The sequence below is a fragment of the Periophthalmus magnuspinnatus genome, chromosome 18 (genome assembly GCF_009829125.3).
Source record: "Periophthalmus magnuspinnatus isolate fPerMag1 chromosome 18, fPerMag1.2.pri, whole genome shotgun sequence".
Taxonomy (NCBI): Eukaryota; Metazoa; Chordata; class Actinopteri; order Gobiiformes; family Gobiidae; genus Periophthalmus; species Periophthalmus magnuspinnatus.
The window spans coordinates 6,836,188-6,855,455 of NC_047143.1; the positions used below are offsets into that span (position 1 = coordinate 6,836,188).

The 19,268-nt window shown below is 42.4% G+C and overlaps 2 protein-coding genes across 3 annotated transcripts; both read right to left on the reverse strand.

Moving 5' to 3' along the window:
* Window positions 1-272: 272 nt before the first annotated feature.
* Window positions 273-15,576, reverse strand: per1b (period circadian clock 1b). Of its 2 annotated transcripts, XM_033983974.2 has the most exons (20): window positions 15,414-15,576; window positions 9,339-10,107; window positions 8,631-8,884; window positions 8,434-8,555; window positions 7,975-8,176; window positions 7,690-7,884; window positions 6,960-7,038; window positions 6,703-6,809; window positions 6,433-6,586; window positions 5,658-5,928; window positions 5,447-5,555; window positions 5,212-5,374; window positions 5,018-5,136; window positions 4,449-4,595; window positions 3,236-3,592; window positions 2,355-3,148; window positions 2,101-2,278; window positions 1,799-2,012; window positions 1,511-1,661; window positions 273-1,438 (listed from the first exon to the last, which is right to left on the reverse strand). In XM_033983974.2, the coding sequence occupies exons 2-20, from the start codon at window positions 9,719-9,721 to the stop codon at window positions 1,154-1,156; spliced, it is 4,284 nt and encodes a 1,427-aa protein (XP_033839865.1). In that variant the 5' UTR covers window positions 9,722-10,107; window positions 15,414-15,576; the 3' UTR covers window positions 273-1,153. The 2 variants fall into 2 exon arrangements, with proteins under 2 accessions (XP_033839865.1, XP_055084986.1); XM_055229011.1 differs by lacking the exon at window positions 4,449-4,595 and having other exon boundaries at window positions 15,414-15,563.
* A 1,171-nt stretch (window positions 15,577-16,747) lies between these two features.
* Window positions 16,748-19,070, reverse strand: cenpn (centromere protein N). Its single transcript, XM_033983979.2, has 10 exons — window positions 18,707-19,070; window positions 18,559-18,604; window positions 18,409-18,468; window positions 18,253-18,326; window positions 18,000-18,173; window positions 17,805-17,906; window positions 17,672-17,726; window positions 17,472-17,581; window positions 17,264-17,384; window positions 16,748-17,135 (listed from the first exon to the last, which is right to left on the reverse strand). The coding sequence occupies exons 1-10, from the start codon at window positions 18,875-18,877 to the stop codon at window positions 17,017-17,019; spliced, it is 1,032 nt and encodes a 343-aa protein (XP_033839870.1). The 5' UTR covers window positions 18,878-19,070; the 3' UTR covers window positions 16,748-17,016.
* Window positions 19,071-19,268: the final 198 nt, after the last annotated feature.

Below are 19,268 nucleotides of genomic sequence, written 5' to 3' on the forward strand. Positions count from 1 at the left end.
GAATTTTTGAAAAGCCAAAAAGGCAAAAAGCCATTGTAATGTTTGCAATCATCAATGAAAGCAAAGTCATTTAGCATCTTTGTGTAGAGGAGTCCTGCCTTTGTCTTTTTTGGGCTGCGGTGACCACTCCGGCTCCAGCCACAGTTCAACAGAAGCAGCCTGCGGTTCGCTCACTCTGGGTCTCCACGCCGACTGTTGCAAAACACCGACAAAAATAAACCGTAGGAGGTGTAATCATGAACCTACCAGCACATAGAAAGACATTAGAGAGGTCATAGAAAGGTCTTTTGGCCATTTTATTGTCTTTTTTTGTACAAACAATTTCACAAAATATTAAGAAACTGGAGCAGACATCACTGACACCATAAAGCAAAGGAGAAATGACCAAAACAGTGCCAGGAAGAGAGGAGACGTAGACGGAGGGAAGATTTCACTTGCTCACCCTTTTAAACATTCATTATGATCAGACAGAGGCAACAAAGGCCCCATGCATAGCCTCTAATGTATGGCCACTTTAAAATAATGTTGGTGACAAGAGAGAGCATTTCATATGCATTTGCTCATCTTTACAACTGTACATCGCTCATTGCAACAAGAAAATGGCTCTTACTGGTGTTAATGGTTCAGCTACAGCAAATTATAAAACACCACTCAATGGCATTTCTGCCTCAAAGTATAAAAATAGATGCAAACTTTAATAAAATAAAGTCAACATGATTCACTGTACACATTTTTGTTTGTCTTTTTCTGGTGATTTCTAACGTGATTTAGCATTTAAGTGTCACATATTAAAACTGTCAAGTTAGGAAAAAGTTGGGAAAAGACCCAGTCAGCAGGAGCAACATTCTACAACAGCAGAAAGTCTGAAGAAGCTGGGGACACTGGAATAAACATTTATGTAAACGGTGCCTTTAGTAACACATTCCCCTTTAATCCCCTCTTTTTTACAGTTTAAATAAATATGTTATGTCTGCAGGAACAAATTAAGAAAAGTACTATTTCACTCTCCAAAACTGAGAGTGTGCCGTCTTGTGGTTTCCAAGGCATTTCTTGTCTTTGAACCCAGCCGCTCTGAACAGTCCTCGGCCTGAAAGTGAGTGCAGCCTGTTCTGGCACATCGTCATAACGACAGACAGGTGTAGATAGTATTCTCCTATAGGGCCATGTGAGACTCAGCAGGAGCACTGTTCTCCTCACTGCTGTGGGAGTTAGTCCTGTGCTGCTTTGCCGTTTCTGCTGGTGATTTGTCAGCTTTCTCCTCTTCATCCTCATCTTCTTCTGGGTGAGGCTCGTCCATGATTGTCTCTATATTTTCCTTGTCTTTTCCAGGATCACACTCCTCAGACTTGAGCACGCTGCACAGCTCCATCTCATGGATCTCCACATCATAAGGCTGAGTGGGGAGCACACAGGGGGGAGACTTACAGCCGGTGCAGGCCTGTGAACACACAAACCAATGAGTGACATTTGAATAAGACACGTGGCGCAGACAGTGGTGTGTTATCCTTACTGGGATGTTGATGGCGCGCGGCAGGCGTCCTGTGCGGATCCAGGGGTGCACTTGGCTCAGCTCTCTCTTCTGCTCTTCGGTGAAACGAGGCTGCTGTTTCTGCATGTTTCTGAGAGCCTCGCGGTCTTCACGCAGCACACTCTCCCTGTCTCTGAAAGACATGAACACAGACCATTCAGTAACTGTCAATGACACTGTCATCTCAGCATATTTAAATACTACTATATGTTTACTAGAAGCCCATCTTAAATTAAATGAAGGCCTGTACTCTCTGGGGACAGGTCTTACCTGATAGGCAGCTGGTACGTCATCATGACCTTGTCATCTGTGTTGGCCATGAGCAGCCAGATTGGGTCTTGCAGGACACACTTAATGAACTGCTCTTCTCCACCATCTCCCCCTGCACTACTGCTGCCCCCTGCTGGCTGTTTGCGAGAGTGATCATTCTCAGAGGAGTCAATGCTCCCAAAATATTTGCTGGTGTGGCTGCCCTGGCTGCTGCCTACAGACAGATTAAAGAGAGACAAGTTAGGTAATGTTTGTTGTGTTTGATTACATTTGTGGTTTGCATGGTGTGCATGGTTACTCACTGGTGCAGCCAGTGCCAGACGAGCTGCAGCCATTAGAGCCAGAGCCTGAGCCTGAGGAGCCAGAGCCTGAGGCGGCTGAGCCCGTCCCTGAGCGAGAGTCCTCCTGCAGCAGCAGGTCCAGAAGGTCACTGGAGGTTGACATGGCATCGGCATCATGGTTTGACTCGTTGGCCTCACCCTGAGAGAGGAAGGTAGAGTTTTGGAGCTTATACATATATATACCAAGGCAACAATGTGCTTGAGTCAAAGCTTACGTTTTCATTTTCTTTAGAGGTGTCATCAGCACCCCTTTGATTGGATACGCTCTGTGCTCCAGGTGTCCCGCCTTGTGCAGAGGGTGTGGTTTGCTGTGACGCTCCAAGAGCGGTGGCCACCTCCAGCCTGTTACTGGGGGATTCTTCTAGCTGCAATAGGTTGAGGGGGGATGAACAGCGAGACTGGAAGAGAGGGGACTCGGCCCCCTCGCGGTCAGCAGGGGTGTGGCTGTAGGACTGGGGGGTACTGCTACGAGACGGGGCACCAGTGCCCGGAATAGGAACAGGGTTAGAAATTGGAACAGGGTTAGACACAACACTTGGTCCAGTAACTGGAGCGGTGCCTGGATACGCAAAGTTGGGATTAAAAAAGTGTCCTGTGGCCCCTGGCTGGGACATGGGGGCTCCCATCTGAGGGAACATGTAGTTTGGCAGAACCAGGGCCATCATGGGTGGAACCATCTGAGCCGGGGGGAATCTAGTTGGATCTGGGACAGATAGCGGCTGCGTGAGTGGCGGATACAGAGGGTAGACTGGAAGCATCCCAGGGGGGAAAGGGGCAGAGGGGATGCTGGCCTGTGAGCCCACAGAAGGCCAGGAGGAGGACGTGGTGGGGGGGCCAAGGGGCATGTTCATGGGCAGAGGCATTGGCATGGTGGTGGCCCGGGGGTCTCTGCGGCTGCACATAGAGCTGTGCTGCTCTGATGACTCCTGATGTTTCAGCCTCTTGCCCCCACGACCCCGACGACCTGTGCTGTTTCCTGCAGCTGGGTAGTCACGGGAACAGCGCACACCTATTGATTAAAAACAGAACAACATTTGAGTGACCTGCGTTTATGCTTCATTAGTTAAACGCAGATTGGTTCAGTATGCTTTGGTACCTCTGGACAAGGGGTTAATTGCAGGGGTGGGACAGTGCACAGTGGAAGAGGTGGTCTGGTCGAACACTCGAAGTTTGCTGAGGTCCTTAAAGCGATCCAGAAAGGCCTGCTCCTCCTGCTGGGTGTGTGCAGACAGCACCTCCTTAGTGAGCCCCAGGCGGCCCCCGCTGCCACTCCTCCGGGTGTCCCGCTCTGACTGCGTGGCCTGAGGGAGGGGTGGCGGGGGAGGGGGAGGCAGAGATGGGGGAGCAATGATGCTGCTGCTAGGAGGAGTAGAGACAGTAGCAGGAGGAGGAGTAGGGACAGTACTAGGAACAGCCAGAGTGGGAGTGGTCGGAGCCTCCTCCATGACGATATCTGTAAACGGAAGTGCTTCATTAGAAATTTTATGATCTTTACATGCAGGTCTAAACCCTACATGCCTAAATTAGATGTCTCATATTTGTTTTATTCAGACATTGAAGCTTAGTAATTAACTTTTTGACATGTATGTTTTTATGTCCGTTGATTTGACTTGGACTGTTTTGGAAAACATATATCAATCTTTCATCTTATTCCTGTACTATTTCACCCAGGGTCGTCTGCAGAGGGTCTTACTCTGTCCATCGAACAGATAAACACCTTGTGCAAACTTTTCTTCCAGAGATAATTCCTTTTGTTACAATGGTTTCTGGGGTGGTACTGAGAAGTATCCAGGATTTCTATGAAGCATCTTAACCACCAGGCCGGGTTTGTAAAATGAGTCACATTTTGTTTTAACATGTATTATTTTTGTTGGGCTTTTGGCGCAGTTTATGGATAAGAATTTACAGATAGCTCCAGAAATATATAAACATAGACCCAAGTTTTATCATTTTACCCCTTTACAAAATAATTTTAAACTTCATTTAAAAAAAAGAAAATTATGCAGACAATATCTGTCTCAGATGTGGAAGTACCGGGATTTCCTCATGCTGTTCAGGCCTTAAGTACAGCTCTCAGCATATTTCTCCTTATTTTTCAGTCTTTGTCCAATGGCAGTGAACCGTAAAAAGTAGTGGCTCTGGAATAAGGAGGTTTAACTCCTCACTTAAAGTCCATACTTTTTATGTGCAAGTATTGTAGCCTGAATGAATGTGGCTATAAATGGATAAAATAACAAAACTTGGGTCGTTTATTTCAGTTGCTAACTGTGAATCATGATAAGAAGTAACCATAAGTGAGTGAGGCCCACCAGATTCAGGAGGCTTTTTGTCTCCCACATGGACGATGGTGCTGCTGAAGCTACACTGCGATGTGACTGACGCTACACTCTCTGCTTTTGTGGCTAAGGTCAGCGGCGGAAGTGAGGAGGGCTCCCCTACAAGGCTGACCGAACCACCTACAAAAAATGGCAACAAAATTAAAATTAAAGCTTGACTACAGGCGCACATCAATAAAATTGAATTTGGTGATTTATTTCAAAAGGATGATTTAGAGTATCAAAATGTCATTAACAGAAGGAAAATTATGATATTTCATAATCATAGAAAATTTATATTATTATGATAAAATTTAATCATGTCAAAGTGGTGTATGGTTTTATCAAAGTATTGAATGTAAATTTACTGCATGTAAATTTTAAGAATTTTCCATGCAATACAGAATCTATCATTTTTGAAACATACTTTGAATTGAAAAGCTGCAATATTGTGATTTATTAATATGCGCCTGCAGATGCATATGACTGGATGAGAATGGAACTCAATTCAGTCATATGAAAATGAATCAATGACAAGTCATTCAGTGAAATGAGCACTTTACCTTTATTGGTGCCACTGGCTTCTTGCTGTTTGTCGTCATCAGAAGTTGAGGATGCCGTGCAAGAGGAAGAACCACACTTTCTTTTTACTGTGTTGGGAATGTTACAGCTCTCCAAGTACCTGCATTAGACAAAAAACATTAGCTTAAATAATACCTTTCCATCTTCTAAAAGTTCACGTGAGGCGTGTCCACACCTGATGATGCTGTCCAAACAGTTGATCTGCTGATACGAGTAGCCTGTGGTGGCTTCTTTCTGCACCAGAGGAGCAGGAGCCAGGGCTTTGGGAGGTTTGGCCATGTCGGTGATCAGTCCTCTTACCGGGTCACTGCTGATCGCTCGGAGGTTACTAGCCACTCCTACACAAAGAACAATCCCATGAGAATTTGAGTTATCTTTTAAATAGAAATCCAAAGTTTTGACGTCTTTACCTATGCTGGTGTTTTTTCTTGGTGGCGGCCTGTTGCGTGACTCAATAAAAACTTGTTGTCCATTGGTTTTGACTGTATGAACATCTTTGCAGATCTGCTGGAAAGTCATCTGAAATAATGACAGTTATGGTTTAGTATTTTCCCACAGTGCCATTGGTATTTTTAATGCAGTAAAATAAAGCAGCTCAATCATGACAGTAGATGGACTCACTGGTTTGTGCAGTGCTACAGCCCTGGCCTCGTCCAGGGCGGGTCCATTACTGTCACTGGATGAAGTGGCGGAGGCGCTGAGATGCTGCTGGTGGGAACGGTGAGACCCCCGGGAGCCACTGGAGCCCAGGGAGCTGTAGCCCTGTGAGCTGCCGCTGTGGACAGGCTGCACCAAGAGTCTGTGGATCTGCTCACTCAGCTGCACCATGTCTGGGGTGACGCGAGTCTCTCCACCCGGGGGCATGGTGAATACGTCCTCATTCAGGGGGCTCCTACGGGTACAACACTTTTTTTTTTAGTTCTATTTCATCTCGACTGTCAAAAGGCACTACTGAACCCGGGATTCATGAAGCTGTATATACATTTATAACTCTTGTTGTATACACTGCCCTTCTTCACGTTTATTGCTTATTAAGATTTGTTTAAAAAAAGAGAATTACTCCACTCAATAATAAACTTAATATAACTACATTAACTACAATGACAAAAATGTAAAAAGAAGGATGTGTAAATGTAAAATGGTCTTCAGCTTTTTTATATGGTGATATTTTACAGTAAACTATTGATTTGAGTGGAGTAATTGTAGGTACAGCTTTGCTAAGAGGAAACGCAGGATGAAGAGACTGTAATTAATGATACCACTTGTCTTTTTATCCTTACCTTATCCTATACACATTTTCTATTCACTATGGTTTCGATGTAGTCGGTAAATCAAGAATGATTCAATGATTAATGTTTGTATGTAAATGTGTTGTGAGCATTGTGCTTGGACCTACGTTCTGACTTTATGGCGGCCAACGATGAAGGCCACTTTCCGACTCCAGGGGTTGACGAAGGAAGACCAGCTGGTATCCAGGGTTAGGTACTCCCCACTACGGGCACACATCCTCAGAGGAGAATAGTCAACTGGCTGCCCTGCAAACTGAAAGACTGAAGAGGACAACAAAAGAAAAGTGTGAAGAGAATCATACAAGAATCAATTAATTAGTTGACCTCCAAAATAGTCAAATCTCAACAGTGACTGACAGATGTAGAGAAAAACTCACTTTTCTCATGTATAGCCACCATCATGGGCCGGTCCTCAGGATGAATAGAAAGGAGAATGGGAGTCCCCACCAAGTCCTGAGGCAGGTGTCCAAGCAGTGGTACAGCTCTGTAAAAAAATACAACACGTAAGTTCAAAGGAACACATGTGTTGCTACCATGAGTCTTATTTTAATTGTTTTGTTATGGTATTGTTGTAGGCTGACTGAGGCACTGCAGGGACCACTTCAAAGAATGATGGGTAATGCCAGTAACTGACCTCTCATCGACTTCCTGAAAGAGGCAGCTGGGAGTGTGGCTGGTGGTGAAGATCCTCTTGTCTGGAGGGATCCGGGGTGCTTCAGAAAGATCACAAAACAGATGAAAACCAGACTTCCACTGTGTCAATGATTATTATGTGCAGTTCAACAACATGAAAAAGTCATCCATGAAAGATACTTTTCGTTACAAAAAAGAACATTTCATACCCAATATACAACTATACAGCATGCCAGTGACCCACACTTTTAAAATTGTAATGTAAAATATATATGAATATTATGTAATTATGAAAATACAGTACTACTGATAAATCAGGACTGATTATATAAGCTCTGGGATGCTTGACAACAGTGGAAATAGCAGCAAGCTGCTTGCTGCTTACTGTTACATTATCTGTAAATAACACAATTGAGTGTCATTAGAATAAGTGTGACTCTAAGTCACTTTAGCTGCGACTTGCGTGGATAACAAACATGTGCGCTGAGCCCAACGGTGAACATATTGTGAAGCTGCTAAATAAAATGTATCAAGTAAAAATCCTTTTGTATTTTCTCTTTGATACTGGAGACAACACATTTTCATCTTACTTGTAGTGTAGTGAATAACCACTGAAGGGTCTTAGGTAGAGTAGGTTTATCGGTCTCTGCCATTTTCACATATACACCTTTATCTGACCTCACAAAAGGTTTGTAACGAGGCCCAGTGAGGCGTGACATCTAAACAATTACCTTCGTATCCAGAGTGGACCCTTTCTGCGATGAGCAAGCAGCAGGGCTGTGGCTCTGCCGCATCCGAGTCCCTCAGGGTGAGCTGGTACGGCGTGAGGCGGAAGGGGTAATAGCGCATCTCGCCCCCTTGTGTTCGATTTGCGTTGATGCGACAGAACATAGATTTCTCTTGTGTGCAGTCAACAGGTGGAGATGCTGGAATCATAGCCCAACAAGCTCAGTACATGACATAAGAATGTTTGTTATTGATTAGAAATGAGCAAAAAAATTGCATTAAAGCCTCACCAGAACCAATGCATGAAGCCCAAGTAGGCAGGCGGCAGGGGGCTGTGCTGCTGTAGAAAGTACTGATGTCCTGTGGTGCCAATAGCTCAGAGAAAACTGTCCCCTGGAGACACTCTGGTTTACAGCGAAGCAGTGATGAGCCCTGAGGGGACACGTACACCACCTTCCCCGACAAGAACGATACTGCCATGGAGAAGGTGTCCTGACAACGCAACAAGCACAGCCATTATTCATCACCTTTGCAAGCAGTATGAAATCTCCATGGTACCCAGTGTTACTTAGTAACAAGAATCACTCATATCCTCTGTGTCGGTCGGTTACATAAAAGTCCGTCCATGTGAAACATGGGCAACAGTCTTGTCCAGCACAATGCTGGTTGTACAACATTAGCAATTAGATGGATAAAAACCCATAAATAGTTCATACAAAGATGAGCTATTAAAAGGTTGTCAGACTTACAGTGTTTTTGAGGGTGTACTCTGAGGTGATGTTGTCCAGCTCCTCGATGGTGAAAGTTGACAGGTCCAGACTGCAGCCCTGGCACTCCTCGACACTCCACTGGTGGTAATACTCTTTGTTAGCTGTAACAGAAAGTATGTAATTACATTATTTTAAAATAATATCCAGTGTAAACAGGTCTTTGTGTTATGTCTTACCTCGCACTTGTCTGACACACTGAAGTGCATACTTCAGAGCATTGAGAGTGCTGGAGTGGCCCTTGGCCTTACGTTCTGCTGGGAGGCGGAGCTTGAGCTCCTTGATGGCCTTCATGAGCTCCTTCTGAGTCTGCAGACGGGCTGACTGGTCACTGCTGCAGCCAGAGGTGGATGGTGGATCGTGCTCCGAGCTGTTGGACAACATGCTGTAGGCCAGGGAGCCACTGGGAGGGGACAGGCTCTGTGAGTTGGAGCTGCAGAGAAGGTTTAAGATTAGAGACAAACAGTGTCGCCCACACGGCTGTGGTCCGCGCTGCGCTGACTCATGTAAAGCATGTGTATGAGCATGTGCAGCACCAAAATCATGTGGAACTCATATTATTGTCAACAAACAGACAAACCAATACAAGTAGATGTAAAATAGATTTCAGAAATAAAACCTATTCTTTGATAATTGCCTCTGTCCTCAATTGTCCTCAATTCAACTGACCCCCATCATAGGGTCATAAATATAGCAGCTGGCATATACTAGACAAGGTTTCAAGTATCCAGAGTTATTAATACAGGGATTATGTAACAAATTTCCTAACTATGGTAATTAGGTTAACTGAATTTACTGACGGACCAAACAAAGTTTAATCAACTGTCTATGTTATACAGTGCAGATAGGCCTAGAGTAGTTCCATGTTAGTAAGAGTGGCCCTTTACCTCTTGTGGCTCTCTGTGGTCTCCAGCATCATACCGGAGTCTTTCCCATTGGAGCTGTGTGAGCTGCGAGTGGACTGGCGCCCTCGAGAGTCACTCTCCCTCTCCCCAGAATCATTCCCGCTGGACAGTCCGTCCATGTCATCAGAGTTGGGACCCCTCTGGTCTCTGGACGAGCCCCCAGAACCAGAGGCTCCACTGGGAGAAGAGGAGCAGCCCTCAGAGCCATTCCTCTGCTGCTGTGTGCTGCTAGTACCAGACTGACTGTTTTTGGAGACATCTAACCTGTCAGGACGAACTTCCTGCTCAGAGTCCTTCTCCTCGGCCCTTGCCACTCTGCTCCGAGTGCTTCTGCTGGCCCCTGTTTTAGAGTTGTCATAACTCATACTAGTGTGTGATAAAGCAGGAGTGTTTATGTATCAGCCAACGCAAACGAACTACACTTAAGTAGGACTACTACATATACTTGGGTGAATCATAGTGGCTGGTTGTGTGGTTAAGTAACTAAGGAGAGAAATCCATTTGTATGGCTAAAATAGTGAAGAGAAGAGATAGGTGCAAATGCTGTCATCAAGGACAGATTCTTGTCAATAAACAAAAATCAACAAGTGTGTCTTGAAAAAGTGTCAGTCAGCGTCCTGCAGAACAAATATGGTCTGGCCTCTGAAGCAGCCTTGGTGTGAGAGCTCCAGCAGATGGGCTGAGACCAACAGGAGGCTTCACTCTGGGTGTGAACTTGTCGCCTCTTCAGGACCGTCCTCCACTGTTAAACCTGCAACCAGAGAGAAACAGGGTCAGAGATGGACTTGTATCTCTCAAGGCTGCAGCTCACAAAAACAAATCAAGTCTTATCACTTATCGTGTTAGCCTTCACAGCCTTTCAGACTGGCCATGAAATGCTTTAAATGTAGCAAACTAGAATCCAGTGCCATCTCTTAGCCTTAGATTATCTATCTATCTATCCCTATCCCTATTTTAGGCCGGTGTGTAAACAATGCATATGTGGTCCCTGATTATAGACAAGGTAGGCTGATGCTGAAGTACAAAAGCACATTTGTCAGTCTTCATGGCTTAGTCCCCTTTCACCTGGAGCACAGAAAAACCAGAACTCCATTGCATGTGGCTGGAGTGTCGTATGGAAGTTTATACATAGCCACCACCTACGCAAGTTGGAATCTAGTGCTACTTATTTCAAGAAGGAAGACACCCCATAATCCCTTAAGCCCTGAGAGAGCAAAGAGAAGATAGAGAGGACATCTCTTTGTCGTCACAGCTATAGTTTTATATAGTTTAATGCACAAATCTGTCCTACAGCCCTCTTTACCTGTGAAGCTCTAAAGCAGATAGATCTATACCTGGACAAATATACTACAGTCATGATGCAAAAGCTGAGTGGACAGGTTCAGGGGGTCAACAGGTGCAAATATCAGAAGGGATGGAGCTACAAAACATAATCAGATTCATGTTTTTCTGAATGCTAATAAGACTTTTTGGCCAGATGGATGGTGCACACTGGCACATGGCACAAATGTGTGCTATGGGTTTGATCGGGGCGGGGGAAGGAGCAGTCATGATCTGGGAATGTATGAGGGGCCTTGGCGAGTGGGGGTGAGAAAGGCTGGCATCCATGCACACTTCCATAGAGACACACGGCGGTGGGCGGAGGTGCTGCTGCCACTAAACGCTACTCTGGCTTGTAATACCTGGATGTGCTGTTGCAGCCTACCCTCCCAAACCCAGGATGTGAAGGAATAGGCCTATCTGATCTAAGCTTGCAACTGATGACTACAATACCAAGGCACAGTTACATTTGGTTCCACTTTAGCAATGGATGGCTAAATAATAATTGGCATTACAAATGAGGAAACCTGGATTTTCCAGCAGTGTTCTTTTTTTTTAAAATCACAACCATGTTGAGGCCATTGGTCTTCATGCTATGACTGGAGTAAATGAGTCAAGTGACACGCTGACATAACAATATGCGCTTGCTTTAAACACTGAATATGGCCCCATTAGTAAAAAGCTAAAATGTGCAGTTAACAATATTGTTATAGTATACATTTCTATAATCTTTAAGATCTTATTAATAACTTAATGTATAAAGGTGGAACAAAGGGTAATGGTTTCCATACTGCTGTCATTAGAAAAAATGACTGAGTATCCAACGCCTGGTGACCATCTCCTCTGTGTCTGTGTGGGCTACAGGCACATGTGGATCACAAAGCACAGATACAGGAGTGACAAGCCAATGCCACAACAAAGTCCTGGGCTACCCGGCCGACTGTAGACACCACTGTGGACTAAACTCACCCCTCAGCCTCCTGCCACCCACTTGTACAAATGACGCATGAAATGCACTCAGTAAGACCATTTGGGCCCTGACAGGCAGGATCAAATTGAAATTAAAAAATATATAATTACTGGTGAAGTTTCAGATTAACAGAGTTTCAGCCCTCTGGTAAATGACCCCAAGGTGGCCTGAGGGCCAAAACGTTGCACAGCATCTAATAAAGTATAACTTTGTTTACAATGATTGATGGTGTAGGAAACCCCTTCTTGTATACACAGAACCAAACACAACCAAACTCAAAGTATTCTGCGTCATTTCTATAGGACACTTTAGCATTAGTCCTCCCAATACTGTTGCAACTACTTTATATAATATGAATCTTAATGGGAGATACTCAATAGAATGAGCTGAAAGATGAGGTGAATAACAAGAAAATTACTGAATGCCAGGTCACTGTAACCTGGATAATTTTTGCTGCCTTTAGTCTGACTCTGAGAAATAGAAAAGGCATGTGGTTGTCTTTGAGATGCTCAGTAGGAGGCAGAGGCACCCTGGGACGACGTGAAAAGAATCATCTGCTGTCAACAGATGACATGTTACAGATGACAGAAATGACATGAGCTATAGCAGCAAATCCAAAACTTCGCAATTTGATAGAAATGCAGTAATATCTGCTTAAACTAAAACAAAACATGCCATGCATGCACTGTCAGTGCAGTTTAGAGGTTAATTCAGCACACCACAAATGTAATGCAATGACAAAGAAATCTATAAAAGCCACTTTTACACACAGCAGTATGTTCAGTCATAAACAAAACCTAATAAAAAGAATCTAATCCTAAATTTAAATGAAACAAAAATGTTCATGTGCTAGGGCTATAACCTTACATATGCAACAATACTGCATCACATAGACCGCATATTTCATATGGAGTGTAAATTTAAGAACCACGTTTCCATTCATGTGTGAATACTAGATAATGTACAGTTTGTATTGACAATTGCAATTAAACTAACACTTAGGCTAATTAACACAACATCAGACATTATTATAAACAAAGGCTCAAAACACTCGATGTTTTACTGCATACAATTACAACAACGAAAGATGGTGTAGCGCTCATACCATGACCATAACACGTGAAACTTCACTCTTGCTTTATTGAATAGCCAGCACAGTCACGTTCTTAAGCTGAAAGGCAGACAGTAACAACGTTGATATGCATAAAAGTAGTTCTCACCGGTAGTGTAGTGTGACTGGTCGTCCATAGTGCTTAGCGCAAGTACGCTTCTCACCGCGCTGCTGCTGTGTACATACGGCACGTGTACACGGCAGTGTTTTCCGCGAGCGGCGCTGATCGTTCATTGGTCGGCGCGCTGCACCAATAATAAAGCGGAGGCTGGATGGCTGAGGCTGGGGTCTGCACTGTGAGCACAGACGCACAGTGCGTATGCAAACGCTGCGCCAGACGCTGTTCCTAGCTCAGATTGTGCTTTATCTGCTCTCTGTAAAGGCAGAGGAGCAGCTGGTCCCAGACCAGCGGCACTGTGTTGTACATCATGTACTACTACTACTAGACAAGTGAGAGAGACGCGCTTTTTCCGAACAAAACTGCTCCACCATTGCATAGCCTCCTCACAATGACGCCAACAGGAGCTCCTATATGAAACGTGTATGTTAGTAAGTGTATAGTTTCTTATATATAGCCATTGCCTTCTACTTTTCTGTTATCATACAGCCTACTGCATGAACCTGAAGGCTACATAAAACAACTGACACTAGATAGAATGTACAGCTCTTGGAAATATGTAAGTGAATGTTATATAGTCCTGATGATCTTTATGGTTTAGATTGGCAGCACATAGTCAATTTGCTACAAGCCCAATCTGTGCAGTCCAAGTGTTGTTAGTTCGTTCATTGTATCGGGCTCTTGTTGGAGATTTTTTTTTTTTTTTTTGGACAAGGGGGAGCTTGTGGCACAATGCTCATTCTTAATTATCACATACAAGCACAGTATTAAACCATCTAGATTTCACCCTCAAATTCCTAAACCAACAGTAATGCCATGATGGAGAATGGACTCTATGGCAGCCCTATTGAAGAGCACCATGATGTTACACACCTCAAACACTTGAAGTAGGCATAAAGAGGAGCCATTGGTGAAGCACACATCCAAACTGTAGTGTATTTACTCTGTTTTACACAATTGTTAAAATGGTTCATTAGTTTGAAGACATCTTGTGGTTTTAAACTGATGTTTTATCTTGTTAGTTTTATTGTGTGTGATTGTATGAGGTTCTACTCAAACAACATTGACCAAGATTATTATACCATACTCAACAAGTGATCTCATTGACCATGTAAATGCATCTATAGTAGTGGTCCAGACCAGGTTTTTGGTGTTCCCAGAGGTAACTAGCCTGGATAACCTTAAATGACTTAATGTGTCTTGGCTTAGCCCATTCAGAAGCCGATAGCCCAATAAGCAGAAATACAAAGGACTAATATCACACAGCATAGCTAATTTAGACCTAATGAGAGGTCCTAAATCCCTATATATATATATATATATATATATATATATATATATATATATATATATATATATATATATATATATATATATATATATATATATATATATATATATTATGTTCCTCTATTCCTTTTTGACTGCCTTATCATTGTCCTCTCATTTTTGTGTTCATGAACTTGAAGGATTAAGTGGATATTAGATCATCGTTATAGGCATCAGAAGTAGAAACATAATGAGACTAGTCTGACCAGCACATCTGACAAAAAAAAACAAAAAACAACAAACCAACAAAAATAGCATCAGGAGAATCACTTGATACATTGCAGTGTAAGACAGTAGTAGCCTCATCAGCAATCAGCACTAGACTTATCACATCACACCTCTCTCCCTCTTTATTTTAACCATTTTAACCTATAACACAAAAGAAGGCTGAGGATTAAAATGCTGTATGAAGAACCAGTCATTGTGCCAGGGCCATAATTTGATCCAATGGGCTTGTCAACTTATAATTTTGTGTTAAAGTCAAAGAACTAATAGTATAGGTGTTATTCACTCAGAAAGTGATCTGTTCTCATCTTAAATACATATCAATGACATGATGTGATCAACACTGTATTTAATGTACTCGGTTGTTTTGTTGGTTGTCACTTTTGCAATATCTTGCAAAAAACATGTTGACAAGTCTTCCATATGTCCAACACTGTGTCCAACATGTGAGCTGGTGATGGACTTTTCTAGCTTTGGCATATACTGTAATAGTGTTAGCAAACGGGTTATTGCTTAAACTAACTGAATGGGTGGTCTGGATGTATGAACCTATCAGAGAGGGGCATTTTGTAGCCCAGTTATTACATTGTGCAACGTCCACATGCATTTCCACTTTTTCCACTCCAATTGTCAACTTAATGATGATAGGCCTATTTAATATTTGCCATAAGACACGTGTCAGCACTACTGTAGAAAAGAACCAATCTATACGTGATTTATACTATACGTTAAAGCTAAACTAGTAAGCAAACAAACACTATGCAAATCTATAAAAATCAAGGAGGACAGAACAAAGGGTTAAAAAGGCGCAGTTACCAGATCATCAATTTATGAAAAGCATTGAACTGTGTATTACACTGACATTAACCACAACAATGTTAACAATAACACATTTGTGCATGGTAGCGCTCCTAGCAAAGTCTCAGCTAACATGCTAGCTATTTAGATTTAGGAACAAAAACATACCATAAAACTATGGCTTACCTTACAATCCTTCACGACGGCAATATTAGTTTTGATATTATAAGAAAGGAAGAGCACGCAAAACACAGTACGCAGCATAAAATCCGTAGACATCCACTGACTCTGCGTAGCGGTCATCGTTTGTTCCCGATGAATGTTCCCAACACATTCGTGTTCTTCCCCCTGTACTAGTTTACACGCAGGGACACACGTGCATGTGCATGGGCTGGAGAGTACTAAGAAATAAGCCGCTCTGATTGGTCAGTGTGAGTCATAGACCGCGCCCTGTCCCGCCCCAGCGCCTACTGATTGGTCGTGTAAAGCTGCACGGGGCTCGATAGTCACGTTGCAGAGAGTCTGGAGCTAGTCCGCTTCTAAACAGACTGGAACATAAGAGGGTGGAGCCCTGCCCGCACCGAGCTGCTCTCACTGACCGACCGTAATGTTGTCAGTGGAGGCGCAGGAAGTTGTTTCGATGAAATTGCAGAATAACATATCTAACATCATGACATGACTTGTTAACACAGAGACTGCATTAACGCCGCCACACAACGAAAGAATACAATACTATATTTATCATACTTCAAGAATAATTGTAACAACAGCAGTGATAGTAAAAGTGTGAACATGTTATATTTACGCATATCATAGTTCATGCTAATATCCATTTGGTAGCGTGAGGGGCTTGTTTTGAAACACATAATATAAAACTCAAAATCCATCAACATGCGCATCGTTTATGTTTTGCAGAGTTTCTCTGATACTGCATTTACGGGTGCACTGAACAGCTTACATGCACCACCCAACGTGCCCGTGGCCCAGTGACGTCGCAAGTCCTCCAAAAGCACGCGGCTGAAAGGATGGGCACTGAAACCGTAAACACAACTACAGATGTAGGCCACTGTATGGGCCATGTGTGGCGGTGTACAGATCCATGCTCTGATACTATATACAACATAGACATCAATTAAACCTATGCATGTCCATTCAATTCCAATTTACTTAGGTGCAACACAATTAAAGTCGATCGTGTGACATTTAATAAGCATACACAAAAAATCCATTTTACCTGTACTTATGCGCATCACCAAAATAATTCCCACAACAGACACACCCAATTGTTCCACATAATTAAGAATGAGTATTGTGCCACTAATCTTCAGCACACTTGTGTAACCTTGCACTGTGCTGCTGAAAATAGCTGCGAACAGTTTACTTAAAATTTATGCAGCTTTCTTATCCTGCTAAATTCTTCTTTAAAAAAATGTTTGCAAGGCCTAACTTTGCATAGATCATTTGGGAACTATATCCTTCGATTCAGTTCAAACAATGACACAACATTTTTAAACTAGCGGTGATGCTCTACATGCATTTTATACTGTACATTTATGCATGGATAGATTTGTGCCAAAGGAGCCCAAAAACAAGACATTGTATTACCTACTCAAACATATGTAGTATAAAAATATATACATATAAAATACTGGATGCTGTTTTTATATGGATAAACAGGTAAACAATAAATTATCTCAGGTGTTACTTAAAAAGATACACAGAGCTGGAATAGTTTGTTTTGCGTATTGATTGGGTCTAAAAAGCTACTCATGAATGATAAAATAATAAGTCATTTCTGTTGGTGTAGTGTCTGTGAAGAGCCAGGGCCGTTATCAGTGATGACAAAGTAGTTCCTTCCTTTGAGTGGAATAGATGACAGCAGAGGTGTGACAGGCGTTGAAGCAATTCCTATAAAAAGGATCACAGAACAGCGCAAGTCTATTAGAAACGTTGGCTGTCTAGTTTATGGTCTATGAGTTCCCCCTAGTGGACACAAACTAAAAGGACAATATGATCATAATCAAAAATGCTTGTACCTGAAGATGCACAGCTTCTCAAAGACTCCAGTAAGTTGGTGCTTGAAAATTTGACAACACATTTGAAGGGCTCTTTACGCTGTGCCATGTTCTTTGCGTGTCCTCTGAATTTAGTCTTCAGCTGGAAGAAAATGAAACTTGCAATTAAACTTAATTCAATATTATGAAAAATATAACTGATCATCTTCTACCATCTGGCAAAGTGTACCCTGTAAACTGCAGACTGTATTTCTGGTAACTTGCCCCCACCAAATGCCTCACAAGCCATTTGAAGTCGGTTTGAAGACAGCGCAGATTGTTCTTGTTCAATCAGTGGGTCTATAAAAAGCAAAAAATAAGCAGTGTTCCTATGAATTATTCCTCATTATTATATGTTGGTGAAAAATCAAGGTAAATGCAAACATATACTTCTGGCATTTTCATTGTTTTCTGGAATGTGTCTCGGAAATTTGGACGGAAACACCTATAAAACGAACACAAAAAAATAGTATATGACATATAAACAATCCAAACAGAAACATTGCCAAGTTTGGTTCATTACCTGTTCATATTGTTTCATGAGCAAATCCCTGATGGCAATGAGCTTGCGCCCACTGAGATTAGCATCCTTTATAGACTGGCATCTAGTGGCAAGTACCAAAGCCTACAAAGCACATAATGTAGTAGTATGTGAGAATGTGCATGTAACCATCTACCTTTTGTGTACTTTCTAAATGGTAATGTATGTTTTATTTACCTGGTCTAACAAAGGCCTATGTTTTGACTTTAGGCTGGTCATGAAAACATAAGGAGATTGGAGATAGTGTACGACATATGTGGGTTTAAAATGATTGGGCTGGGAAAAACTTTCACCCCACGCAAGCCGGATCCATACTGCTTCATCTGTGTGCTTCTTTATTTTGATGGACACCTGGGATTATCAAATCAAAAACAAAATTAGGAATATTCCAAGATTGTTAATATAGAATTCATAAATGTGACATACTTACATTTTGTATAAGTTCAGTGAGGTGTGATTTAAATTGTTCTTTAAACTGCATTAATTCAACAGTGTGGGCATCGTCTTGAGAACAATGGGATACACACAATATTATCTCTCAGTATATTTCAGTAGGTAAAAAATTTGGATACATATTAAAAAGTACCTTCTGGGTCAAGAAGTTGGTAGGCATGCCACATCCCCACATTTGGGTTGTCAATTATGTCTAAAAAAAAAGGTGGAAAAAAGAAAAAAAGGATATTCACAGAGCATTCGAATTGGCAAGCTTTTATCGAAGTAATAACATTTAACGTACACAATAACTCCAATTCTGTTATATGTTTAGTACTCCAGTCATTTTCCTGCAAGAAAAAAATACACTTTAGATCTTGTATTAAAAGTTTAGTGAAGAGCTCAAAGATAAATTGCCAATAACACGACTTGGAGAAGATAAAAAAACCTACCTCACAGATTGAAAGTAGTTTTTCTGTTAAAGCATACTTTGACAAGGTAAAATCCATGGACTCCAGCTGCGCTTTCTGTAAACGACCCCATTTTTCGAGCGTAGGTTGAAGCATTTGTCTTGGTATCCGTCTAACAAGTCTCTTCAGCAAAGACTGTGCAATGTCATCCATTTCAACGCTATATCTTACCACTTATTTGCACAAAATGTAGTCAGCGGTTTATTTAACGTAGATTTTGTGTTTTATCGCAGGCCTTTTACTTGAGCAACGGCGCTAGCAAAATTGTTCCAAACAAACCGCGTCCACGAGCGGAACATGAACGGACCAATCACAGGCGAGTCTGCACGCACGCTGTAGCGCCCCCTGCCGGTCTGGAGAGGCTTAATTATTTGAATTTGGGCTCAGTCATTCTGCGGATGGGGTTTTCAGTGGTGGAGCGTGTAGCTTTTTCAGCCATCTACATTGTGTGTCAATGGTAAAAAAAAAAAAAAAAAAAAAAAAAAAAAAAAGGGTCAAAATAGAATATTAAATGTGTGGGATTAAGGTGTGGAAGGCCTAGATA